General features: G+C 44.4%; 1 protein-coding gene across 2 annotated transcripts in view; it reads left to right on the top strand.

Annotated features, from left to right (window-relative positions):
• Positions 1-24,220, top strand: part of LOC106842482 (O-acyltransferase like protein-like) — a 64,775-nt gene that overhangs the window by 2,021 nt on the left and 38,534 nt on the right. Inside the window, exons 2-5 of one of the 2 annotated variants that reach the window (XM_070512936.1) lie at positions 2,063-2,205; positions 14,520-14,659; positions 16,015-16,093; positions 24,021-24,162. In XM_070512936.1, the coding sequence (XP_070369037.1) occupies positions 2,187-2,205; positions 14,520-14,659; positions 16,015-16,093; positions 24,021-24,162 (380 nt within the window). In that variant the 5' untranslated portion in view covers positions 2,063-2,186. The remainder of the gene's footprint in view (positions 1-2,062; positions 2,206-14,519; positions 14,660-16,014; positions 16,094-24,020; positions 24,163-24,220) is intronic. The other variant, XM_014859028.3, reaches the window with a different exon arrangement.

Here is a 24,220-nt window from a genome sequence, read left to right as displayed (position 1 = left end):
CCCGGGGTTCATGGGTTCAGATCCTGGGCATGGACCTACGTACTGTTCATCAAGCTACACTGTGGCAGTGTCCCACATAGAAAATAGAGAAAGATTGGCACAGACGTTAGCTCAGCAACAATCTTCCTCAAGCAAAAAGAGGAAGATTGGCCCAGATGTTAGCTCTGGGCCAATCTTCCTCACAAAAAAAAGGGGGAGGGGGGACCAGCCTGGGGGGCCAGCCTCGTGGCCCAGTGGTTAACTTTGTGTCCTCTGCTTCAGGCAGCCCAGGGTTTCACCGGTTTGGATTCTGGGCATGGACATGGCACTGCTCATCAGGCCATGCTAAGGCAGCATCCCACGTAGCACAACTAGAAGGACCCACAACTAGAATATATAACCATGTACTGGGGGGCTTTGGGGAGAAGAAGAAAAAAAAAGATTGGCAACAGATGTCAGCTCAGGTGCCAATCTTTAAAAAAAAGAAAAGAAATGAAACAGAGTGTATCAATATGGAGGGAATATACAGAAATAAGATCAAGAAAAAAAGTTGTAAAAGAATATATACAGTATATAAAGCATTTTTAAAATGCAAATTAAGGTGCTCTATTGCTTAAGGGACATATGTCTGTAGTACGAATGGAAAGGCATGCAGGAAAATGATAGCCTCCGGAGTCAGGGGTTGCCTTGGAGTGGGAAGTGGGTAGGCTGGGGACACAATTGGGGACACATCACATTTCAAATGATGGGTCAAGTTTTATTTTTTAAGCTGGATGTTGGGAATATCAGTGTTTATTATTTTCTTCTTTATGCCTTTTAAAAAATATATTAAACGCTGCATAAGAATGTTTTAAAACTCCATCCCCCATCCAAAACACAGAGATGATGATAGGCAGGATTTCTGAGAATGGGTGGGGGTCTGAGGAATAAAGTGGAGAGAGAGGGTCCTTGAAGTTTAGGCAGGGATGTTTGGTCCTACAGAAGGGAACTGAAATCATCACCGTGCTGGAGCAGGAGAGAGCCTGCTATTAGGGACGGATACAGAGACCCAGTGGGGCGGTGGGAAGGATGGATTGCAGCTGTGGACGTTATAGGAAAGAAGAGTGTGATACCATAAGTGCAGAACGAGCTTCCATTTCTCCCTTCCTGTCATCCTTCTCCATTTGCTTTCTAACAGACCCACGTCCACTATATTAAAGCAAACAAAATCCACCAAACACTTTTGTGCGCTTTGATTTTGCCACCCTCTCGGGCCACGGTCTGATTTTATCCCCCTTTTCATTGCTGGAGTCCTGGGTCAGTGTTCTGTCCGTCTGCTTCCGGTTTGGTTTTGTTGTTTTGTTTTTAAACTCCGTAGTCCACAGAAATCTGCATTCAATCTCTTATCAGGTATGAAAATTGCGCCCTAAAACATCTCTAGCATCCTTCCTCCTGATTAATCTTTTTCTTCTCAGTTTTCTTTCTCCTTGACTACAATGAATCCTTAAAACTCATCTATTTCTAATTCAGGGACGGTGGGTCCCCTGTCCAAGACGTCCTTCCCTGATGGGGATCTGTCTTCATTCTCCTCCCCTTTCTCCCTCTACCTGACCCCCTGCACCTTGCCCCAGGCATTTCTTCTTTTCCTCATCTGCTTTTCTTATAAACTACTCACCTTTTAGAGACAGGGTGTTGAGCCATAGAAACTGTGCTAGGCCAGCCCTCCGGAGGCCTCAGCTCTCATCCTGGCTTGGTCAATGGCCAGCAGTGTGGCTGGCCTCACCCAAACCACGTCATTTGGCTAGACAAGTTTCCTCACCTGTGAAATGGAGAGGCTGTGTTTCTCAAACTCTGAAAATGTGTAGCAGCCTTTAAAAAATTCCGACTCCTTCGCATAGCATTCTGCCACGGCCAGCCTGCCCTGGCTTGCAAGGGCCAATCGTTAAATTTTCAAGCTGGTTGTCAAACATGGTAACATTTAAGGGTTAAATTACATAAATTGACAATTAAATAAATTATGTTAAGAACAATTGTAATTAATACTCAAAAAGTTACCACTTCCTAATTATTTCAGTACACTTTACTCTTATCTGTACTCTTGAAGTTGCTTACGTCTGCTGTGTCTGCATGCTGGGAATGGAGTGCCGCACATCACCGGCCACCCTCAGGTTCAGGAACATCTCGTCGGGAGCTTGAAGTCAGCTGTGGCGGAAGCATATTCACCACAGATGTCAGCAATCGCTACAGGTCGCGGCTTGATTTATTCTTTTGTTGATTGTCTAGACTTAAGAAATTGAAGGAGAAAATGTTACAAACGCGTGTTAAACTTAAAAGTGTATTATGTCTATAGCCATCACATTATAAATAGCACAAAAAGTTGAGGGAAATATTCTTCAGTACTCGAAAACTATCTGATTTAGCAGAAATGTTGCTCACGTCACGGACGAATGAGTGAAGTCCCGACACACGTCTTTCTCGCTTCACATCTGTATGCTCGTTAAGGTGGATAAAAATATCATCCATCATTCATGTTGGGACTACACTCATTGGTCAACTGAAACCATAGGTTGGCTACAGGTATGAGTTTGGCAAAAATCACTGAAAGCAGTGAATCAATTGGCTATCTATGGAATTTACAGTAAGGAGTGTTATGGATTTCATTCTTAGTTGTAATTTGTGTGTTATGGGCTGAATTGTATTCCCCTCAAATTCATACATTAAAGTTCTAACCTCAGTACCTCAGAATGTGACTGTATTTGGAGACAGGGCCTTTAAAGAGGTGACAAAGGTAAAACGAGGACACGTGGTGGGCCCTAATCCAATATGTCTGGTGTCCTTATAAGAAGGGGAGATGAGGACACACACACTCATAGAGGGAAGACAATGTGAAGATGCAGAGACAGGACGGCCAACTACAACTAACGAGAGAGACCTCAGAAGAAACCAAGCCTGCCGACACCTTGAACTTGAACGTATAACCTCCTGGACGGTGAGGAAATACATTTCTGTTGTTTAAGCCATCCCAGCCTGTGGTACTTCGTCATGGCAGCCACAGCAGACTAATACAGTGTGCTATGCATGTGTGTGCAGATACACATATATATATGCATATATATACATTCTCGTATTTGGGGGGAGAGCAGGTTATTAAGCATTTACCACCACTGCCTGAGCCCCACCCCACTGCTAACAGAGCCTCTAGGAGCCAGCCCTAAGAATCTGAATTTTAAGGAAGCTTCCTGCATGATTCTGATAACCGGTGGTTAGCTGAAAATAGGTATGTCAACTTCACAGGTAATTGCTAGTAAAACATGAGTTGGACAAGTTACCAAAAGTAGACACAAAACCCATACCCACTGTATTAGTTTTCTAGGGCTGCTGTAAGAAAGTACCACAGATAGGGGGGCTTAGAGCACAGAAATTAATTTCCTCGGTGTTCTGGAGGCTGGAGGTCCAAGATCAAAGTGCTGGTGGGGTTGGTTTCCTCTGAGGCCTCTCTCCCTGACCTGCAGATGGCTGATGACCACCTTCTCCTGGCGTCTCTCTGGGTGTCCAGATCTCCCTTTATGTTTATTTAATTCAGTCAGCTTGGGTTAGGACCCACCCTAACAGCCTTGTTTTAATTTAATCACCTCTTTTAGAGGCCCGATCTCCAAATACAGTCACCTTCTGAGGTACTGGGGTTTAGGGCTTCAAGATACGAATTTTGAGGGGGATGCAGTACAGCCCATAACACCCTGTGAACCCCATTTTGGGCTTTTAATCTCCAGGACTATAAGATAATAAATTTATGTTGCTTTAAGCCACAAAGTTTTGGTAATTTCTTACAGCAGCCATAGGAAACTCATACAGATTTGCAGGAAGCTCATTTTCTTGGTTTGGCCACACAGCTCGGTGACCACATTTCTCGCTGTCTTTCCTGCCCTTTTGCTCTATCAACACTTTGGGATCTACACCCCCACTAAACCTAGTTACTAAACCTAGCAGTTTCCCTGCGGTGTTTTTAATATTGGATCACAACATAGAGTGGTGAATTTAGTTAGTGAATATGTGATCCTTCTCAATTTATGTGTGGAGATAGAGATATATCTGTATATCCATATAGCCTTTTCAGTTGCTCTGTTCTGGGGACTTACTCCTTTTGGCCGTATCGTATATGTTCTAGAATAATGATTTTATGTCTCTTGTCTGAATACCTTGTCATCCCATCTTTTTCCTGGAGAAGGGCTCCTGGAAGCTAAAACTTGTGGTTTATGCCCTTTCTGTAGACCCTTGGTATATATGCACAGAATTTAAAGAGTAGATGACCAGGACATACAATAGAAACTCTGTTAGAAGGAGACACTGAAGCCATATTATGTTTCTTTGGTCCTCTTAGGCACCTGATTGATTATTTCTGCAGGTCTTTTGCCTTGACCCACTGTGTTCTCTTACTTCAGCCATTCTGGGGTCCCATCTCTCCTACATTCTCATACCTTCCCTGAGCACATGGATGCTTCTCTCCAGATCCACACCTTCCTCAACGATGTCTCACAAGCTAATTAGTAGCATCTGTGGCTCAGATGAGAGTAACCACTTGGAGAGGGTTGTAGGTTGAATTGTGTCCTCCAAAAAGATGGTATGTTGAAATCCTAACCCCTGGAAGCTGTGGATGTGACCTTATTTGGAAATAGAGTCCTGATAGATGTAGTCAAATTAAGATGAGGTCGTACTGGATTAGGGAGGACCCTAATCTAATGACTGGTGTCCTTATAAGAGGGAAATTTAGACACAGGTAGAGACACACAGGGAGGATGCCATATAATGACAGAGGCAGAAATTGGAATGATGCGTCTACCAGCCAAGGAAAGCCAGGGATTACCACCCACCACCAGAGGTTAGGAGAGAGGCATGGAACAGCTTCACCCTGACGGCCTCCAGAAGGAACCAAGACTTGATTTAGGATGCCTAGTCTCCAGAACTATGGGACAATGAATTCCTGTTGTTTTAAGCCCCCTGTGTGTGGAAATTTAAGACAGCACTAGGAAACAAATACAGGCACCTATGGCCTCTCAAACACACCCCCTGGAATAGAAAGCATGCATTCATTGTTTGAGATGCAAAAAACCAAACCAACAGACCCAGAAAAACCCAAGCAGTCTCAGGTAGATCCTGGAACTCATTTTTTGTGAGCTGTACCAGACCCGCCTGCGGCCATTTCAAAGGCCAACCAGACCCATCTGTAACACTGTCTGCAGCAGAGGATTTACAGGGGAAGCGATTTATGTGGAATTAAGACTGTGTCAGCATATTGAGGTCCCTATAGTTTCACATGATTTCTGCATTTTCCTGCACTTTATTCCTCTGGGACAGAACGAGGGGAGGGGTGGGAGGCCTCTGGTTCCCAAGCAGCCGGCAGGCCTTTTCATTTCCTGTTTTCCCGAATCTCATAACATCCTTGAAATCTTCCCCAAGCAGCTACTTTTGTTATAAAACTTTCTTAACCCTTCAAGTCCCATCTCCCTGGTCGCTACAGCAAGTCCCTCAGCCCACCCTGATGCTAAGGTTGCTAAGCTTCCTCCTCTGATGACTTACCCCCTTTGGCTTCATCGTTCATCTCTTTTTTTTTTTTTTTCTTAGCTCTACAACTTTTAGTCTCTCTTCTTTCCTCTTTTTTTTTTTTTTTTGAGGAAGATTAGCCCTGAGCTAACATCTGCCACCAATCCTCCTCTTTTTGCTGAGGAAGACTGGCCCTGAGCTAACATCCATGCCCATCTTTGTCTACTTTATATATGGGACACCTACCACAGCATGGCTTGCCAAGTGGTGCCATGTCCGCACCCGGGATCCAAACTGGCAAACCCTGGACCTTAGAAGCAGAACGTGCAAACTTAACCACTGCGCCACTGGGCTGGCCCTACCATTTATCTCTTCGAATGATTATTTGATGTCTCTTCTCTGTGTCTCATCTTCTCTCCTGGAAGCCAAGGCCCAGGGTTTATACCTCGGTAATAGGAGGCAATCGTAGGTAGACACTCACTGGTTGGCCAGTCACTGGCCCCAGCCAAGCCTTTGTTCTCCAGTCATCAGTGGAGGACTGACCATCTACTTGCTTTGCATTTTCTGAAGGTTGCCTCTTTTCCCATCCAGCTGTCAGTCTGGAGGGTGGTTTACTCAAGGCCAGCCTCTCTGCTGGTGCTGGAGCTAGGGACAGAAAAGATGCTGAAACCAAGAAAATCTCGTAATAGAGAAAGGGTGACACGGTGGGTTCCACTGAAATTTCCAGGTTAACTGGATTTCAGATAGCCATGCTCTGGTAGGTTGAAACGTGGCCCCCAATCCCCAAAAGATATCCACATTCTAATTCCTGGGATCTGTGAATGTTGCCTTGTATGGAAACAAGATCTTTGCAGATAGATTAAATTAAAGATCTTGAGATGGGGAGGTTAGCCTGGATTATCTGGGTGGGCCTTAAATGCAGTCACATGTATCCTTAGAAAAAGGAGGCAGAGGGAGATTTGACACACACACAGATGAGAAGGTGATGTGATCACAAAGGCAGAGATCTGAGTGATGTAGCCACAAGCCGAGGGATGCCGACAGCCACCAGAAGCTGGAAGAGGCGAAGAATGGATTCTCCCCTGGAGACTCCAGAAGAAATGCAGCCCTGGGGATGCCTTGATTTCAGCCCAGTGAGACTGATTTTGGACTTCTGGCCCTGAACTGTGAGAGGATATATTTCTGTTGTTTAAGCCACCAAGTGTGTGGAAATTTATTATAGCGGTCACAGGAAACGAGTACACGTGCTATTCTTATTCTCCAAGTCCAAGATTAATAGTCAACCAGACACAAGAGGCATTGCCAGGAGGGGTTGGCAAGGAGCCTACTTCAAACTGCATGTCACGTTGATGGCACATTCAGATTTCTTTCTTACTACAAGGAGATCTCCGGCAACCGGTGGTTAGCCTTTGACATGCATGCCCTCTGTCACCAACTACAGGGCAAGGACTATTCAATTCTTGTTTTAAAAAATCTCCAATGTAACACAGCAAACTGGTAGATGCTTAATAAATATTTTCTGTTAATGCTGAAGGTGATCATTACTTTCAGGATTCGTTTGCGGCTTAGCATTCCAGAAGCTTCTGCTACCTTCAACCTCATGGTATAAGTGCATCCATATTTAAAAATTTAAGACCATAGACCAAGGTCTTTCTTTCTTCCATTCAAACCCGGAAATTAATCAACTCTGCGTCTTCATCTCCACATATCATGGCCACCATATGAGAAAGAAAATTTGTCTGCCAATTAGCCTAGCAGAACTGAAATGAGCTCTTTTTAATCTTTTGGAAATGAAAACTTGGGACAACTGCTATGAGCTTTTGAAGTGGCAGGTGGGATTAATCGTTAGTTTATGCTCTCTCTCCCTCCCAGGCAAGCCCAATATATTTTGATTTGGATGTGGCATGGCCTGGCATCTCAGGGTCTTGACAGAAACCAATTAAGGATGAGACAGGAAGAGGGCAACTTGTCCATTTGAGTTCATAATCAGAAAGGAAGCAAATGTAATTTGCAAATTAGCATAGCACACAACTTCAGCTAGAAACCATAAATCCAATCAGTTTAGAAAGCAAAACACCAATTGGAAAGAAAACTAGAATTTAATCTTCTCAAGTGAAGAAGAATTGGGCAACCTTCTAAGTTTGTCCTTCAGGGGTTTACCTAAGGGTGAAGACATGCTCAGTGTTGATGCCTCTCTTGTTTTTATCTCTTTCAATTCTGGTAGTTCCACATCCTTAAACTTCCAGCTGCAGAGTTTGGGATACTCAATTAGTGGTGGAGGAGGGAATTTAGAAATTATTTCACCAATTTATAATAAATACATCCAGTTTTTGTAGTTGTTGTTTTTCTTGACACTAGGAGGACCTCAAAATACATTCATGGAGCTGGATTTGGGGCATCTGAACGTAATTTTTTCAAAGTTTAATTCAGTTCAGCAAATGTTTATTGAGCTCCTCTGCTGAGAGATCTGTTAATGAAGACATAGTCCCTCCCTCACACGAGAGACAGACAGGTGAACAATGACGTGCCTTTTAGTGCGGTACACTAAGCAAGGGTCTGGAATGTTTCCTGGGGGAGACCATCCTTCAGCTGGGGCTCAAAGGATGATTCAGCATTTGCCAGGCCGACAGGAAGGAGGGGTGTTCCAGGCGGAAAGTCAGACAAGTGCGGGCCTGGGTGCATCTGTATAATGGAGCAGAGGAAATGGCTTTGGGTGTGGGAGGATGAGGCTGGACAGGCAGGCCTAGTCACGAAGGGCCTTTGTAAACCGTGCTCAGGAGTCTGGAATTATCCGAAGGATCAGAGCAGTCAAGGCTGGTTGCACATTAGAATCACCTGGGAAAATTTGAAAAGCAATTAATGCCCAAGCCCACTCCTGATCCATTAAGTCATTCTCTGTGAGCGTGCCGCCTGGGCATTAGTATTTTTTAAATGCCCCGGGTGATTCTAATGTCTGTCCACAGTTGGGAACCACAGCTCTACATAAGAGGTCTGCAGAGTTTTCCTCTAATGGGCCAGATAGTAAATATTTTCGGTTTTGTGGGTTGTACAACCTCTGTTGCAGTTACTCAACCCTGCCTGTATGGGCTCAGCAGCACCGACAATATGTAAACGAATGAGACGGCTGTATCCCAATAAAACTTTACTTACAAAAACAGGCAGGGCCGTGGTTTGTCAACTCCTACTCTAGAATATGGAATGCCATTGAAGAATTTAAAAAGTATACCGATTTTAAAATTTTGTTTATATTTTATTGTTTATAATATTTATTAAATAATTTATGAATCTATTCTCATTGTAAAGGAATCAAAACAGTACAGACAAAGCTCAAGTATTTTTTGTTCATTCAATCTCAGTTCCCTTCCTGCATAAGAGCTGTTATCAATGGGTGTGTATCCTTCTAGAACTTTCTCCTTGCATTTTTGTGCATATATGTTTACTAGACAGATATTGTTTTGTTTTGTAAAATTGAAAAATGTATTTATTGCTCTTAAACTTGGGGTTTTTTTCCACATAATAATATATCTTGGAGCATTTTCCACAGCAGCAAATACAGATCTATCTTTTTAGTTCTTTCATAGCATTATAAAATATGGAAGTACCATAACTCATTTAACCTTTTCCTGACAGAGGCTGAACTATTTGAAATTGCTGACATTAAGCTTTTTTTGTCCCATAAGATAGAATTTTCACGTGGTTCAACCTAATTGTTTGTGTCCAGTTTTTTGCCTTTACAAGCATTTTTGCCCCAAGCATCTTGCAACGTGTGCTCATATGTGCTTCCCTGGGGCAGATTCTGAGATGCTGAATTGCAGGGTCCCTGGGGATATCAGTTAGGAAGGAGTCTTTGGTTAAACCACAGACACCAACTCTGGCAGGCTTCAGTAAAAAGGTTATTGGCAGACGATGGGGCAGCTCACAGGATGGAGAGGAAGGCCAAGGACCTGCTCGGCTCAGAACTGGTTTCTGGACACGTCAGGTGCAGACGGTCTCCACGGTGGTGCCCATTCTACAGCCTCTCAGGGGACTAACAGGGAATGAATGAAGCCTGAGCTTTGCTCTGGGCCTTGACTCGCTCCGCGCTTGTCCTGGGAGAGGGTTGACCTCATGTCACAGGGAGCTGAAGAATAGAGTGGGAGCAGCCTCCAGGGACCCCGTCAGCTTCTGTAATGAGAGGACAGAGCACCTTGATTTTTGTCAAGACTGCACGCAACTGGGGAGTGATAATTCTCCAAAAGGAAATCCAGTTGCTATTAGGAAGGAGGATAGCTTCCAGGAGGCAAAACTGATAGAACTATTTCTTCATAGTCTTAGCAACACTTAATTGTATCAACCTTCTAAATTTTTACCCATCAGATGGGTAGAAAAAAGTGGTGTCTAGTTGTGGTTTACTGGTGAAACTTCACAATTTCTCATATTAATTGATCACTTGGATTTCCTTCTCCAAGAGTTGCCTGTTCATGTCCTTTGCAGATTTTAAATCAATTTCTTTGGTTTTTAAAAAAATTATTGATTTATAAGAGTTCTTTATATGATCCGAATATAATTCTTCATCCAAGTTATCAATATGGTAAATAAGTCCTCTCCCTTTGGAATTACCTGGTAGCTTTGTTCATGGTGCCTTGGAAGAGCTTTAAGGAGGGGAGGGATGTGGTCAGTCTCGTGATTCAGACAGTTTAGCTTAAAAGATGGTTGCCGGCTACAAGCGGTGGAGTGGATGCCAGCTCTGAGTGTGGTCAGAGGAGAGTCCCACCCACGGCAGGGCCAGTGATTCTCATTACAGCAACAACCCGGGATGCTGAGAACCATTTAAAAGGGGCCAGTGATAACCAACACCCATGGGCTGAGCCCAAGCAGCAGAACTGACCAGAAGAGGCAACGGCTCATGTTGAAAGTCAGGTTACCCCAAGGAGCTCAGCAAGGACCGTTTGCCCAATTATGGCCAGGAGATTTTCAAAATAACGTATTATATATTAAGAAAAGCACACATAAACAAAATGCAGGCCCTTCAACCTGGCTTCCAGATTCAATCTCAAGAACCCAACCATTAGTGAAAACAGAGACAGAAGGCTGGGCCAGTGGGATAGTGGTTAAGTTCATGTGCTCCACTTCGGCAGCCCGGGGTTCACCAGTTCGGATCCTGGGCGTGGACCTACACACGGCTCATTAAGCCATGCTGTGGCAGCATCCCACAGACAAGAACCAGAAGGACTTACAACTAGGATATACAACTATGTACTGGGGCTTTGGGGAGAAAAAAAAAAAAAAGAGGAAGATTGACAACAGATGTTAGCTCAGAGCCAATCTTCTTCAACAAAACAAAACAAAACAAAGACAGAAATGCAAGAGGAGCCATCTAATCTGCCAAGCAGTATTTGGGGTCTTCCCTTCACTCACTCTAAGGAATATCATTATCTTTAGTTACATATAAGAACCTATATACCAAACTGACCAATAAAAAAGGGTCTTTTTGTATATTTTAGAGGGTTTATGGGTTCAGATTAAAATGGGTTTGAAGACACAGCTTGATCCTTACCAGCTAGTTTGAATACCCTGCTCTGATTCTTGTCAGCAATTAAAAAGAGGTAGATTTATATTGTTGTGTATATTACTTATCATCTCTGTGCTTCAGTTTTCTCACTTGTCCTACCACCTATTAATGACGTGACTCTGGGCCAGTGACTTGACCTCCCTGTGCCTCAGTTTACGAATCTGTAAAATGGGAATTGTAATGGTTACTCATAATCTGATAGGTTGTGTGAAGGTTAAATGAGACAATGGATAGCAAGCTCTCAAACCATTCTTGGCACAAAGCAGGTTCCATATGTTAGTTGTTGTTGTCGTGATGTGTGGATCTGGCTGAGCTCTGGCAGCATAGGTCTTGCTACAAAATTTTAAGAGAAAGCGATCAACCAGACCGTATAAATCAAGCTTAAAAGAAACTCCAACTGTGCTATATTTACTAGGTTCTTGAAGCTAATTCTCCACAATTTTAAAGACATTTAGGTTTGGATGACACATGTTGAGAAAATGGCAAATTGGATCCCACAAAATGGGAATTGCCGATAAGGCGGTGAATTAGTAAGAGCTACTGGCTCCCTTTTAAAATAATCCTGGAGACATAAAGCAGAGAGAAGCATCGATTGAGAAACTGATGTAAAAACTGTGAGAAGCCTCTGGGATCCTGAAGGTGGTCACCTGGTGTGTGTGTGTATGCGACGGCCGACACAGTGGTTCTCAAAGTGTGGTCCCTGACCAGCAGTGTTACTATCACCTGAGAACTTGATAAAATGCAACTTCTCAGGCCCACCCCAGACTGACTGAATCAGAACTTCTGCTGGTGGAGGCCGCAGATCTGTGTTTTAACAAGCCCTCCAGATGATTCCGAGGCAAGCTAACCTTTGACAACCGCAGGCCACCATTGCCACTAAGAAAGCCATGGCAGCCTTAATTGGAGACACTGATGTTAGGCCAGCCCTCCCCTGCGCCTCACCTCCCAGGCACTGAGGGCTGATCAGTGTTCCTGAGCACTGCTTCCTCTGCCCTCTGCCCTCAAGGCTGGCGGATTAACGGCTCAGGAGAACGTGTCTTCTCAGTGCTGCTGCTTTCAAATAATCGGAGGGGAAATCCCAGACCGAAGGAGTTGCTGGGTAGAGCAGCAAATGGGATTGCCAGTGGTTCTGTGGTACGCTCCTCTCCACACTTCTTTAATTCCTGAGGAGGCACAGAATTGGGGTCTAGGCCCCTACGCTCCCCCCAATGCACAATACGTGATGAAAGGGACGAGATGCGCAGGCCAAAATACCTAAATCCCTGGGGAGGAGTAAACACATAAAAGAATGTCAGTGAATTGAACAAATATGTTTACTACATGAAGCTGAATTATTGGAACAGATAGTCATCAAGGAATGAAAATAAGTATAATCAAATAGATAAAGGAGAATATTAGTAATACAAAGTATGAGCAAGAAATCATAAAAAAAATTTCAAGAAGAGCTATTAGATAGTAAAGATAGTACAGTTGAAATAAAAACACCATAGACAGGATAGGTAGCAAGATGGATAGAGGCCAAGAGTGATGAGTGAGCTGGATGATCAGTTTGAGAGAGATATCAAAATATAGCAGGAAAGGATAAAGAGATGGAAAAGAAATAAGAAAAACTAAGAGATTTTGAGGCTAGAAATGCCAACAGTTGGATAACAGGAATCAGAAGGAGAAATAAAACAAATAGAAAGAAGGAAGTATTTAACAAATAATAGCAATATTCAGAGTTAAAGGAGGATCAAAGATGTCAGATTGAAATGGTTACGGAATGCTAAATCAAATTGATAAAGAAATTTTACATCTGAGTATATGTCAGGACACAGCTAAAATTAAAAACATTAAAAACAAGGGCCAGCCCCATGGCCGAGTGGTTAAGTTGGTGCACTCTGCTTCGGTGGCCCAGGGTTTTGCAGGTTCGGATCCTGGGCACAGACCTAGCACCTCTCGTCAAGCCATGCTGAGGTTGTGTCTCACACAGCACAACCAGAAGGACCCACAATGAAAAAATATGCAACTAGGTACTGGGGGGCTTTGGGGAGAAGAATGAAAGAAAATGGGTAAAGGATACAAACAGGTACTTTACAGAAGAGAAAACTTAAATGGCTGATGGACAAACAAAAATATCTTGATTTATTTGTAATTAGAGAAATGAAAATTGACAACAATTGGATATCGTTTTATATCCATTCACTGTCAAAAATGAGAAATCTGGACAATGCAAAGAAGAGCCTGGAATCAGCATTCCTGGGAGTATAGATTGGGGCAGTCGCTCCGGAGCAGTCTGTGGGATTTATGCAGGACTTGTGCGCCTTATGATCTAACAATCCCACTCACAGGTGGATTCTTCTGAGTGGAACCCTCACTTGGGTCTGTACCCAACACTATGAAGAGTTCATCTCCAAGTGTTTTCATGGGTTAAGCAATCTATGTGTCCATAATTTGGGGAATAGCTAAGTCTAAGATGGCGATGAATTATCATACAGCAGTTAGATTAGAGGACCACAGTCACACCACACACAGTACAAATGTAGCACCGAGTGAACCATGCAGAAGCAGGAGATCTGAAGCATGGTTATTTGCATAAATTACAAACACATTTACACAACACAAGAACACCTACAAGTGAGAGGACACACATCAAACATACGGAGGAGGGGGGAACTGGGGGAAGGAAGAGATGAAGAAAGACAGAAGGAAGTGAATTATTTAAAATGAACGCAAGAAGGACATACATAAGCACAAACAAACACAGGAAGAGATTTGCAGGACCAGGGCTAAGAGTGCTGTGAAATGTGGGATTTGATTACTGCACCCTTCTGCTCCTAAAGGTTAAAAAAAAAATAACTCCAAAATAAGGTCCCCCAAAATTGGGTAAAAAATGTTAAAGACATGAGTTTTTTCCTGGCTCTATGGGGGGAGAAAGAAAAGCCACTAAATTTTAGTTACATCTTTTTACTCCCTCAAAGCATTTATTTATTTATTTTTTTTTTAAAGATTTTATTTTTTTTTCCCTTTTTCTCCCCAAAGCTCCCCGGTACATAGTTGTATATTCTTCGTTGTGGGTTCTTCTAGTTGTGGCATGTGGGACGCTGCCTCAGCGTGGTTTGATGAGCAGTGCCATGTCCGCGCCCAGGATTCGAACCAACGAAACACTGGGCCGCCTGCAGCAGAGCGCGTGAACTTAACCACTGGGCCACGGGGCCAGCCCCTCAAAGCATTTATTTTTTAAAAGAATTCAAACTCTTCATCTTTTTCAGCAACAAACCATGTGACCAACATGAGAACATACGTCACTGTTCTCTCTTGATGAAGAGAGGGGCTGCGGATGCAAAATGCAGGCTCTGAAAGTGGTATCAGAATATATCTGTCTCCCCCTTTTATTGGTCGCTTAAATTTGAAGGTGGAGCCGAGTGCCTATAAATTCATTTGAAAGTGACACCAGGAAGCTAACTTTGCCCACTTTTGCTTTGAAATTCAGTGTATGACTCCGTCGGGAAGCTTGGGAGCAACATTCTTAATGGAAACGTGGACAGGCTGGGATCTTACAGTGAGTGCCTCTCCACCCACCCGCCCTCAGGGAGCTTTCAGGGGCAGTACTGCAAGCTTCACGTCCTGCAGGTGAGCCTGGGGGACCGGTGTGCATGCTCCTGAAGGACAAATGAACGACTCCACCGATAGCCCTTTTTAATTTAAAACAAAAAAACAATTAAGATGTTTTTCAAAAAGTTCGAACTAAATTTTAAACAGCTGGCAGAAACATACTTGCATGGTCTGAGTGTGGGACATTACAGGAGACAGTCGTTCGCAAATCATGTGGGCCTTTAGATGTTCTTCCTTCCACATTGCGTGGGGTCAGACGTCTGGATGACCTTTGTGGAGAATTCAAGGTCAAATCCCGGCCAATGTTCCTGGGCATTATCTCCAGACTCACTGTTAGTTTTTGGAATACCAAAGGGAGGATGGACTTCCCATTACCCATAATCCTCAACAGGAAACGGAATCCGACACGCGAATTGGAGGTTATCCTAGCAGATGGGCTGGAACTTTTAAGGATACATCACTAAATCAGGTGACCGAGGCCCCAGGGCTCCCTGTCTAAAGCGTGTTAATTCTTTTAGTGCTGAGAAAAAAGCCTAGGAACAGCACAGCCTCCTATTAAATACAGAGATAGACTTTATGCGTGTCATACAACACTAAAAGAAAATGCATTACTGGTTGACTGATAACGATTGTAGAAAATAACAATAAGAAATCCAAGCTCTCTGATATTAATGCTGTAAAACGGTCTCACAATGGCTAATTGTTGGACACAGGGAGATTATTACTCAGCTCCACTTGTCCTGCAGAGAGTTATGATGGTGATTGCTTGAGGATTTCATCACTGTGTACAAATGTCCTATCCCGTTTTCAAAGCAGATTAATGATTTTGATATCAGAGCAAAAGGTCAGACCTACATAATCATGTAAGTTAATATGTTTAGAAGAAGCATCCCAGAAATTTTTATTGGTAATTTGTCTTGCTTTATTGGGGCATTCTAATTATTCGCTTGATTTATTAATACAATCTTTACTTGATACATTGTGTCCTGCTACAAAGAAGTGGCAACTTGGTAATTTTGTTGGAAGTTGTAAGAGTGTGAACTTTGAATGACCTGTAATACGGGCGAGAGAGGCACCATGGTAGATTATCCCACACTGGCGGCTGCTTTTTAAATAAGCAGCTACATTAAGCCTTGGAGTATAGTTTTATTTAAATGTTGGTGCATCTGATGTTCTATAAATTCGCTTGAACTACTCTGTAATGGAAAAGCCATCTCCAAAGAAGTCAGCGAACTTTTCTTCTTTCAATGTCTTTCTCTTCCCGCTCCCAATCTGCTCAAAATCCACGGGCGGTGCAGCAGCAGCCTTAGAAACGATCGTGCATGTGTTCTATAAACACTCATATTAAAGAGCGTTGTGGCATTGTTTCCCAGGATGGAGCCGACTACAGTGTGGGCGTGTGTGTCCCTGATTCTTGTGCCGAAGAGGATGTGACTGCGCTGTCTCGGCTGGGTAGGTCCAAAAGAAAACCCAGGGCAACTCTTGTCTCAGCATAAAGTTTGAAACTCCCCAACTCCCTGGAGCCAAGAAAGGCCATTCTTTCAGGAATGAACCAAGCTTTCATCCTGACAAATCCACTAACCTGAGACTAACGGAGTTCTGGGGGATTTTCGAGTGGAGAGGGTAGAATAAGAAGGGAGTAGGAGGGAAGGAGGAGAAAGACAGTAAAGAGAAGGTAAGAGCTGAATCTTTATGCAATAAAAATTTAAGCAGTCTTCCCTCACCCTCAGCTGCCTGGTGAGGCTTGAAGAAAGGTGAGTGGTGTCTGCTTTCCATACTGTGAGCGTTCTCTGCTGTGGCCGGTGTGTGGAAATCTGTCAGCTGCCAAATCCAGAAGGCCCTTCCACACCAGGATTGTGTGAAGCCATGTGTTGTAATGGATTAGCATTAGAAGCCCAGCATTTGGTCTTGGTTGTCACCTCCCAGCTGTGTGATCCTGGGCAAATCACTTAATCTCCCCGTGCTCCAGTCTCTTCCTCTCTACGGAGAGGGTGGACAAGGAAGGTCAGTCTGGCTCTGACTCCCTGTGGCCTTACCAGCGCTGCTGACTTTAGCCACGCAGAATGAATGAATGAATCTTAGTCCACGGGGAAACTGGTTTGACTTCTTCTAAGTCTTTCAAAATTTTTCAAGGAAGAGCTTGAAAGCCTAAAATTTTTACCACTAGTATCTTCTGTACTTATTCTGGTTATCCAAATGAGAATGAATGTGACATATTAAAAGGAAAACTCTGTTTCTCTACTCGCAGAACATTTCTGACACCCTAGGTGTGGGTTTTCCTGTCACATGATGTAATTCTGATACTAACTACCTGGAGGTGGTGCTGACCCCACAGGTTAAGGGCTCAGTCCCACAAGGCTGCCCCCGACTTCAGATGCCGATAGTAAGTAGTGGGTCCCGAGGTTACCTACACTCTGTCCAACTTGGCTAGAAATCAGGGGTTCACATAATTCTCACTTTTTCCCATGATCCTCTCCTCAGCTTTAATAATTTGTTATAACGGCCCACAGAACTCAGGGAAATACTTTACTGGCTTATTCTAAAGATCAAAACTCAGGAATAGCCAAATGGAAGAGATGCGTAGGGCAAGGTATGTGGGAAGGGGCACAGAGCTTCCATGCCCTCTTGGATGTACCACCCTCCCAGCACCTCAATGTGTTCACCAACCACCTACAAGCTCTCTGAACCTCTTTGTTTAGGGTTTTTATGGAGGTTCCATTACATAGGCATGATTGATTAAATCACTGGCCATTGGTGATTAACTCAATTCCCAGCCCCTCTCTCCTCTCCAGAGGTTGGAGAAGGGGCTGAAAGTTCCAATCCTCTAATCATGAGGTTTGTTCCTCTGGCAAGCAGCTCCCATCCTCCAAGGGTCACCTTATTGGCATAAACTCAAGTATGGTTGAAAGGGGCTTAGTACAAATAACAGCAGACGCTCCTCTTACCTCTCTCTCTCAGGAAATTCCAAGGGCTTTAGGAGCTCTGTGCCAGGAACCAGAGATGAAGACCAAATATATATTTCTTATTATATCACAATATCATGCACATTATTAAAAGTCTTCTTTTAAGTGTTGATATTGCAATTAGTTTTCAGTAACCTTAAATTGTCCTCTGAATTTATGATTATCCCTACAGCTTCGGGTACATTATCTACCTATCTAGCCAAATATTTTACGTGCTAACAGAGCAGCAATTGTTACAATCAAATTTAAATTTCAATTCCTGTTGGACAAGGCCATAAATATCCTAGAAACAAAGATAAATTTGCAGAGTTCTTATTAAATTAGCATTTCAAGTGAATAAATGACTCCCTGAGTCTAATGAGTTAAAGTTCAGTATTGTTTAAGTGGTTGGCCTAGTTTTTCTTCCTAATGATAAGCTTCTTAGCCAGAGTTGACAGTAGAATAGAATGGAAGGTTAGAAGCTATTATCAATACAAAGATATTTTGATGATTCTCCTGGAGGGACTGGAAAAAGGAAGGGCCTGATTAGGGTGAGCAGAGCTGACTGGGGGCAGATATGTTAGTGGAATTTAGTCTTGACTGCCAAGGCATTTCTCCAGCTTCTGTGCAGAGGCAGAAATGGGAACATGTTTGCCCGGGGGAAAAGGCCCCCATCTGGAAAGGATTTGTCAGCTATTCCTTAAAGCTTTTTGATGGAGTTGCCAATATTTCCCCTACAGATGTGGGGGCAACCAGCTCAGCAATAACAGGAGGAATCTGTTCTGCAGACTTTATTCATCTAGGGCAGGAGGGCAGGGAGCTACCACGTGGAGATGGTAGCAGACAAGCCGAGAAGAAATGAGTCCAGTATTGCAGGGAGAGAGAAAAAGATTCTGGGCAGGTCAGAATGTGTGGCTTTTAGGCAAAAAACTACACAGTGTGGTTGCCATGGGATGTACAAAATTTTAACCAACAGACTTTGCGTGAGTTCGGGAGAATGAAAATATGTAACACCAGAGTGTTGAGAGTCTAGATAAAATTGGGGGGTGATGCTCACAAACCCAGTATAGGCTAGTTTCCTAACGATTCACACCTGAGTGTTTCGGTGTTCCTTACTGTGTTCCATTTCCTAGGGATCCTGTAACAAGTACCACAAACTGGGTGGCTTAAGATGCGTCACTCCAGTCTACCTCTGTCATCACATGACGTTCTTCTCTATGTTCAAACTTCCCTCTTTGTGTAAGGACACCAGTCATACTGGATTTGAGGCCTGCCTAACCTAGTATGACCTCATCTAAAGTTGAATACATCTGCAAGACCCTATTTCCAAATAAGGTTACATTCACACTTCCCAAGGGTTAGGGCTTGAACATTTTTTGGGGGGACACACTTCAACCCAGAACACTACCTAATTCCTAGTGTCTAGTTTGGCTAAATACTCGGAGGTCCTTAAACACAACAGGGAGTCAGGACTTGGCCCAGGGTCCTGCATTGAGAATGTGCCTGATAAAAGTTAGACAAATCCCACTGAAGTTTAAAGATTTTATTTTTCTTTTTTCTCCCCAAAGCCCCCCAGTACATAGTTGTATATTTTTAGTTGTGGGTCCTTCTAGTTGTGGCATGTGGGATGCCACCCCAACATGGCCGGATGAGTGGCGCCATGTCCACGCCCAGGATCCGAACCAGTGAAACCCTGGGCTGCTGAAGTGGAGCACGGCAACTTAACCACTTGGCCACGGGGCCAGCCCCCCACTGAAATTTAATTGTGAGGCGAATGACCTTACCTGGTCACAGGGACAGCCTTGAGCTGAAAAAGAAGGGGCTTGGTTTAAGGGTCTGTTAACACTGAGTTAGCAAATTTTATCCAGATTCAACTTCAAAGGGCTACATATTTCATTCTTACAGACTCATTCTCAGTCTGTCTCCTGTGCTGTTGGAAATTTTATAACATTATATGATGATCACCCTGTCTCAGTTTGCAGTGGCCCAAAGCAATGAGTACTGAGTTGCTTACAATCAATGTTTAATAGTTCCTTCCCATAAGCTGTCAACGCACTATTAGGCTAATTTCATCTTGCTTTGCCTATTATAATTAGAATTATGTGCCTCTATTGTAGAACAATGGTGCTAGAATGCAAGGGTTGACTTTCCCCCACCACTACTATCTCTCAGGGATTCCCTGATTGAGAAAATGGAGCTATTTTAATAATAACTTCGTGAATTACCCACAGAAGTGCCTTTCTGACTAAGGGCTCAAAAGGAATCCAAAACATTTCACAGAATACCACTTTCTGTTCTCAGTTTAATTCCAAAAATATTTATTGAGCACTTTTATATCTGCCTTTGTGTGAGACATCACATGTGTGTGTTGGGGGAGAATCAAAAGAATTGGGAGTTACTCATTTGGGGAAAACTACAAAAGGAAAGTATGTGTGCCTGAAGCTATCAGAAACACTGTCAGGAAATAAACGCTCAGTCTCACCTTGAGTGAGGGGACAGGCAGACGTGTCAAGGAGCTGTGAGGCGCCAGGGGAAGAGAGCCACATGGTTTAGGTAGAAGCGGAATTTAGTAGCAATGGCTTGAGCTGGCCTGTGTTAGTGAAGGCGGGCATGGTGAGATGTTGCTGGGAAAGAGATCAAATAAAGGTTTCCTATTCCCCTGTGTAGACCTAGACTCTGGCACAGTGTAGACACTTAAGGTTGACCGAATGGGCATGGGCTGCCAATTGCTTTATTTCTACGGCAGAATTTAGATCAGCCTGTGGGTGCTTCTCCTCAGTGCTGCTGGGACCTGAGGACACTGGCTAGGGTCACTGGGTGAGATGGGACAAGCCCAGGAAAGCCAGCCATCCACAGGCAGCCCCCACCATGGACAGCCTTGGCCTGACTCCCAGCCCGAGGGCTGCCCCATTGCGCACAGGCTTTGGTGCATCTGTGCCTTAGTCAGCTCGGGCAGTCTTAACAAAATACTGCAGACTAGGGGGGCCTCTGCAACAGAAATGTATTTTCTCACAGTTCTGGGAGGCTGGAAGTCCAAGATCAAGGTGTCAGCAGGGTGGGTCTCTCCTGAGTATCTCTCCTTGGCTTGCCAATGGCCACCTTCTGGCCGTGTGCCCACACGTCTGTGTCCAAATTTCCTCTTATAAGGACAGCAGTTAGACTAGATTAGGGCTCACTTCCATGGCCTCATTTTACCTTAATCACCTCTCTAAAGGCCCTGCTTCCAAATACAGTCATATTCTGAGGTCCTTGGGTTAGGGCTTCAACATAGCAATTTGGGGGGGACATAATTCAGTCCATAACAGTCCCCTTTCAAAGTCCCTTTGAACCTGATTTGGGGACCTCTAGGGCTTAGTGCTGTTCTATTCATTCTCTTCCTCCCCCGAGTCTGTGATGAACATGAGAGGAGGGCGGGTGCTCTGGGAGGGTGGTGGGGGTGTCTGCAGTGCAGCCCTCAGACCTGGGCAGGGAGGGCCCTGTCCTGGGCCCCATACTTTAGGGTCCCCGCCTCTGGCCTTCCTCTGGCTGTGTCCTCCCCATGGGATGAGATGTCTCTAGGGCCAAGAGGACATGCCGACCTGGAGCCTGCCCCTTCTCTTCCAGTCCATGTCCTGAGTGTCTAGGACCCCAGAATTCCCTGCCCAGCTGGCTCTCAGCACCCTCCAAGGAGTGACTGCAGTGGGGGTGGGGTTAGAAGGGTGGAGCCTTGGTGGTCCACACTCCTGCCTGTAAGGAACAGAGCATGGGAAGAGAAAAGGGACGGGCCAGGAGCTGGAGGGGTGGCAGGATCCTGCGGAGGGAGGGGCCTGAGTGTCTGGAGGCCAAAACTGGTGATGCCTCCAGTGTAACCAAGTCTAACCCTTTCTGTTACCTCCCCAACACGCGTGCACACACACACACACACACGCACGCACGCACGCACACGTCCAGTGTTGTTCTGGCTTCATGGCTGGGCCAGAGCTATTTAGAGGATTAAAAGTCACTGCCCAACTACAAAGTGGATATGATGATGGAGCTGGGCAGAGCCAGGAGGGTCGTTTCGTAAGTAACCAGCCTGGAATGGCTTTGGGGTTCAGGGGGCGGTGTTAACCTCGGGGACACAATTGTTATCGACTTCCAGGTTTGCCCACTCAGCAGGGAGGACCCAGGTCTCCTGTGTCCTTCAGGGTCCGGACACTGTTGCTCAAAGCTTCAGGTTTCATCCACGAGTCAACAGCTGATGGGAAGGGAGTCCCCGGGCCGGCCCTGCTGAGGTGAAGTCTGTAGTGACTTCCTTCAATTGCCTTCTGGCCTGGGAGGCAGCTCCTCTGTGATTGAGATGCAGAGGCCATCGTCAGAGAGACTGGGGGACATTCTCCAGCTGCGCTTAGCCTGTGCTTCCTGGGAAGGGAGGATTCAGGTCTAACAAAAAAGTATGCTTGTAAAAACAATGGAGGGTGAAGGAAATTTAATCGGAAAGCCCAGAGGTGAACTTTATCATTTTATTCTTAGTTCTGTTGTCTTGTACTTTTTGTCGCATGTAGAGCCCTAAGGAATGGAGCCGGGCTTTCCTTTGCAGGCCCGGGTGTTCTCAGCTCATCCAGGGTCGTCAGTCTCAGTCTCCGGGGCTTGGTTCACACTGCCCAGAGGCTCAGGGGTGGTGGATCGACAAAATAAAGTGCTTGTTGATTCCTTTAAAATTAGAAATAGAGCTTCCAAGGGGAATAGACATGTCAGCTGTTCAGTACACTTCTTTTTCAGTAGAAGAGGTTTTTTTTGAAATTCCAAAGTAGGAAGTACTTTTGGAGCAGGGGGTAGCTCAGGGGCATCACTTGAAAACAAATGGAATTGGACAATGAGGCATTCTGCTTGCGTGTCCACTGTGGGCATGTACTCCATCGAGTACTCTCTTGGTCAGTGTTGAGCACACATGTACAGCTCCTTCTTGTCTCCACCCTTAATTGAGAATCACAATTAATCATATATTATTCAATCTTTTAGTGGCCTATTTGGACATTTCAGAAACCCTCTGGTCATAGACTCGTGGGAACAGTGGGTGTTGGCGGTAGAAGGGACATTAGGATACATTGTGTCCAACTCACCCTTCCTGCTTATGCAGATGAGGAAATGAGACCCAGAGAGGTGGAGTGACTTGCCCAAGGTCACACAGCAAGCTGGCTCAGACTCAAGGCTCCTGAATGCAAGTCTAGCCACTGTAGTGTGGTAAGATGAGGTAGCATGAGAAACTAAAAAGAGCACATCCTTCAAGTTCATACAGACCTGGAGTGAGTTCTGGCCCTGCCACTTAGCAGCAATTATAATAAAGACAATCAACATTTATTGAGCTCTTACTGTATGCCAGGCACTTTGTAAGCACTTTGTAGTTATTGCTACATTGAGTTTTCACAAAAACCCTAGGAGGTAGGTACTATTATCCTCATTTTACCAAGGGGGAACCTGAGGCGTGGAGTAAATAAATAACTTGCCCATAGTCATATAGTAAGGAGTGGATGCAGGCTTCCAAACTGCAGAACCTATTTCTTAACCACTGTGCTCAAGTTCATAAACTTCTCTGAGGCCAATTTTCTTTAAAAGAAAAATCAGGTAAATAATAGCTCCTTGTAGGGTTGTCGACAGAGTAGAAATAATGACCAAAACATGTCTCATATGTAGTGGCACTTAATAAACAGAAGCGTTTTTTATTTATAATTGGGGTTACTGTCTTATTAAACCATGCTGTGTCCCCATCTTTTGCTAAGTCCCCTGGTCCTGGGGTTCTCAGAGTGTGCACCCTGATTAGCAGCGTCAGCTCCTGGGAACTTGTCAGAAATGCAGATTCTCAGGTTGCACCCTAGACCTGCTGGATCAGAAGCTCGCAGGGAGGGGAGGTGGGGAGCAACCTGTTTACCAAGCCCTCCAGGTAATGGATTCTGAGGCACGCTAAAGTGTGAGACCACTGCCCTCGTCTTACCACTAAAACCTTTACAAACTATATTGTGGTGACTAATGAGCTGTGTCCCAAGGTGGTGCTTCTAGCTTCAATTTCAGACGGCACCTTTCCCCAGCTTGTGGGCTTCCATCATATTTTTGCATCTCATATTGCATTTATCTCTCTGGTGGGGACCTGTTCACAAAGGGACTTGAACTGACAGTGGCGCCTTTGTAGGTGTGTCATTCCCAGGGCTGTGCACTCAGAAAGGTTGCGAGAGTCTGGGTGGGCTGAGGATTGGGAGACCGTGGCCCACCTCCAGCTGGGCGAAGAGTACCTAGTTCTGTGAGTTTCAGCATCTTTGTGCCCTATTTTCCCCATCTGTAAATCGGATATATTAAAAGCCAGCCACCCTTTTTAATGTCAAAGTTTTGTTTTGAAATAACAGATATGAAAGCTCTTGAAAAAGTGTAAGGTATTTATTGCAAAATAGAATATAATTAATGCAATCTGTTTTTTCTCTTGGTAGATGTTTTAAGATTCAGAAATGCTTCGTTTTTGGCCCCTTCTCTCTCTCTCTTTACTATAAATTCTTCCTCCTCGTCTAGTGGGGTTATAGCCAGATGTGCTGCTGGAATGTTTCCCCTCGACACGTTTGTTGCCGTGTGTCTGTGAGTACGAGCATCTGAGGTACCTGGTTGGGATGTGTATGTTGGGGCTGTTTTATCA

Source organism: Equus asinus, chromosome 7 (assembly GCF_041296235.1).
Source record: "Equus asinus isolate D_3611 breed Donkey chromosome 7, EquAss-T2T_v2, whole genome shotgun sequence".
Classification (NCBI taxonomy): Eukaryota; Metazoa; Chordata; class Mammalia; order Perissodactyla; family Equidae; genus Equus; species Equus asinus.
This window is presented reverse-complemented; position numbering and strand designations above follow the sequence as displayed.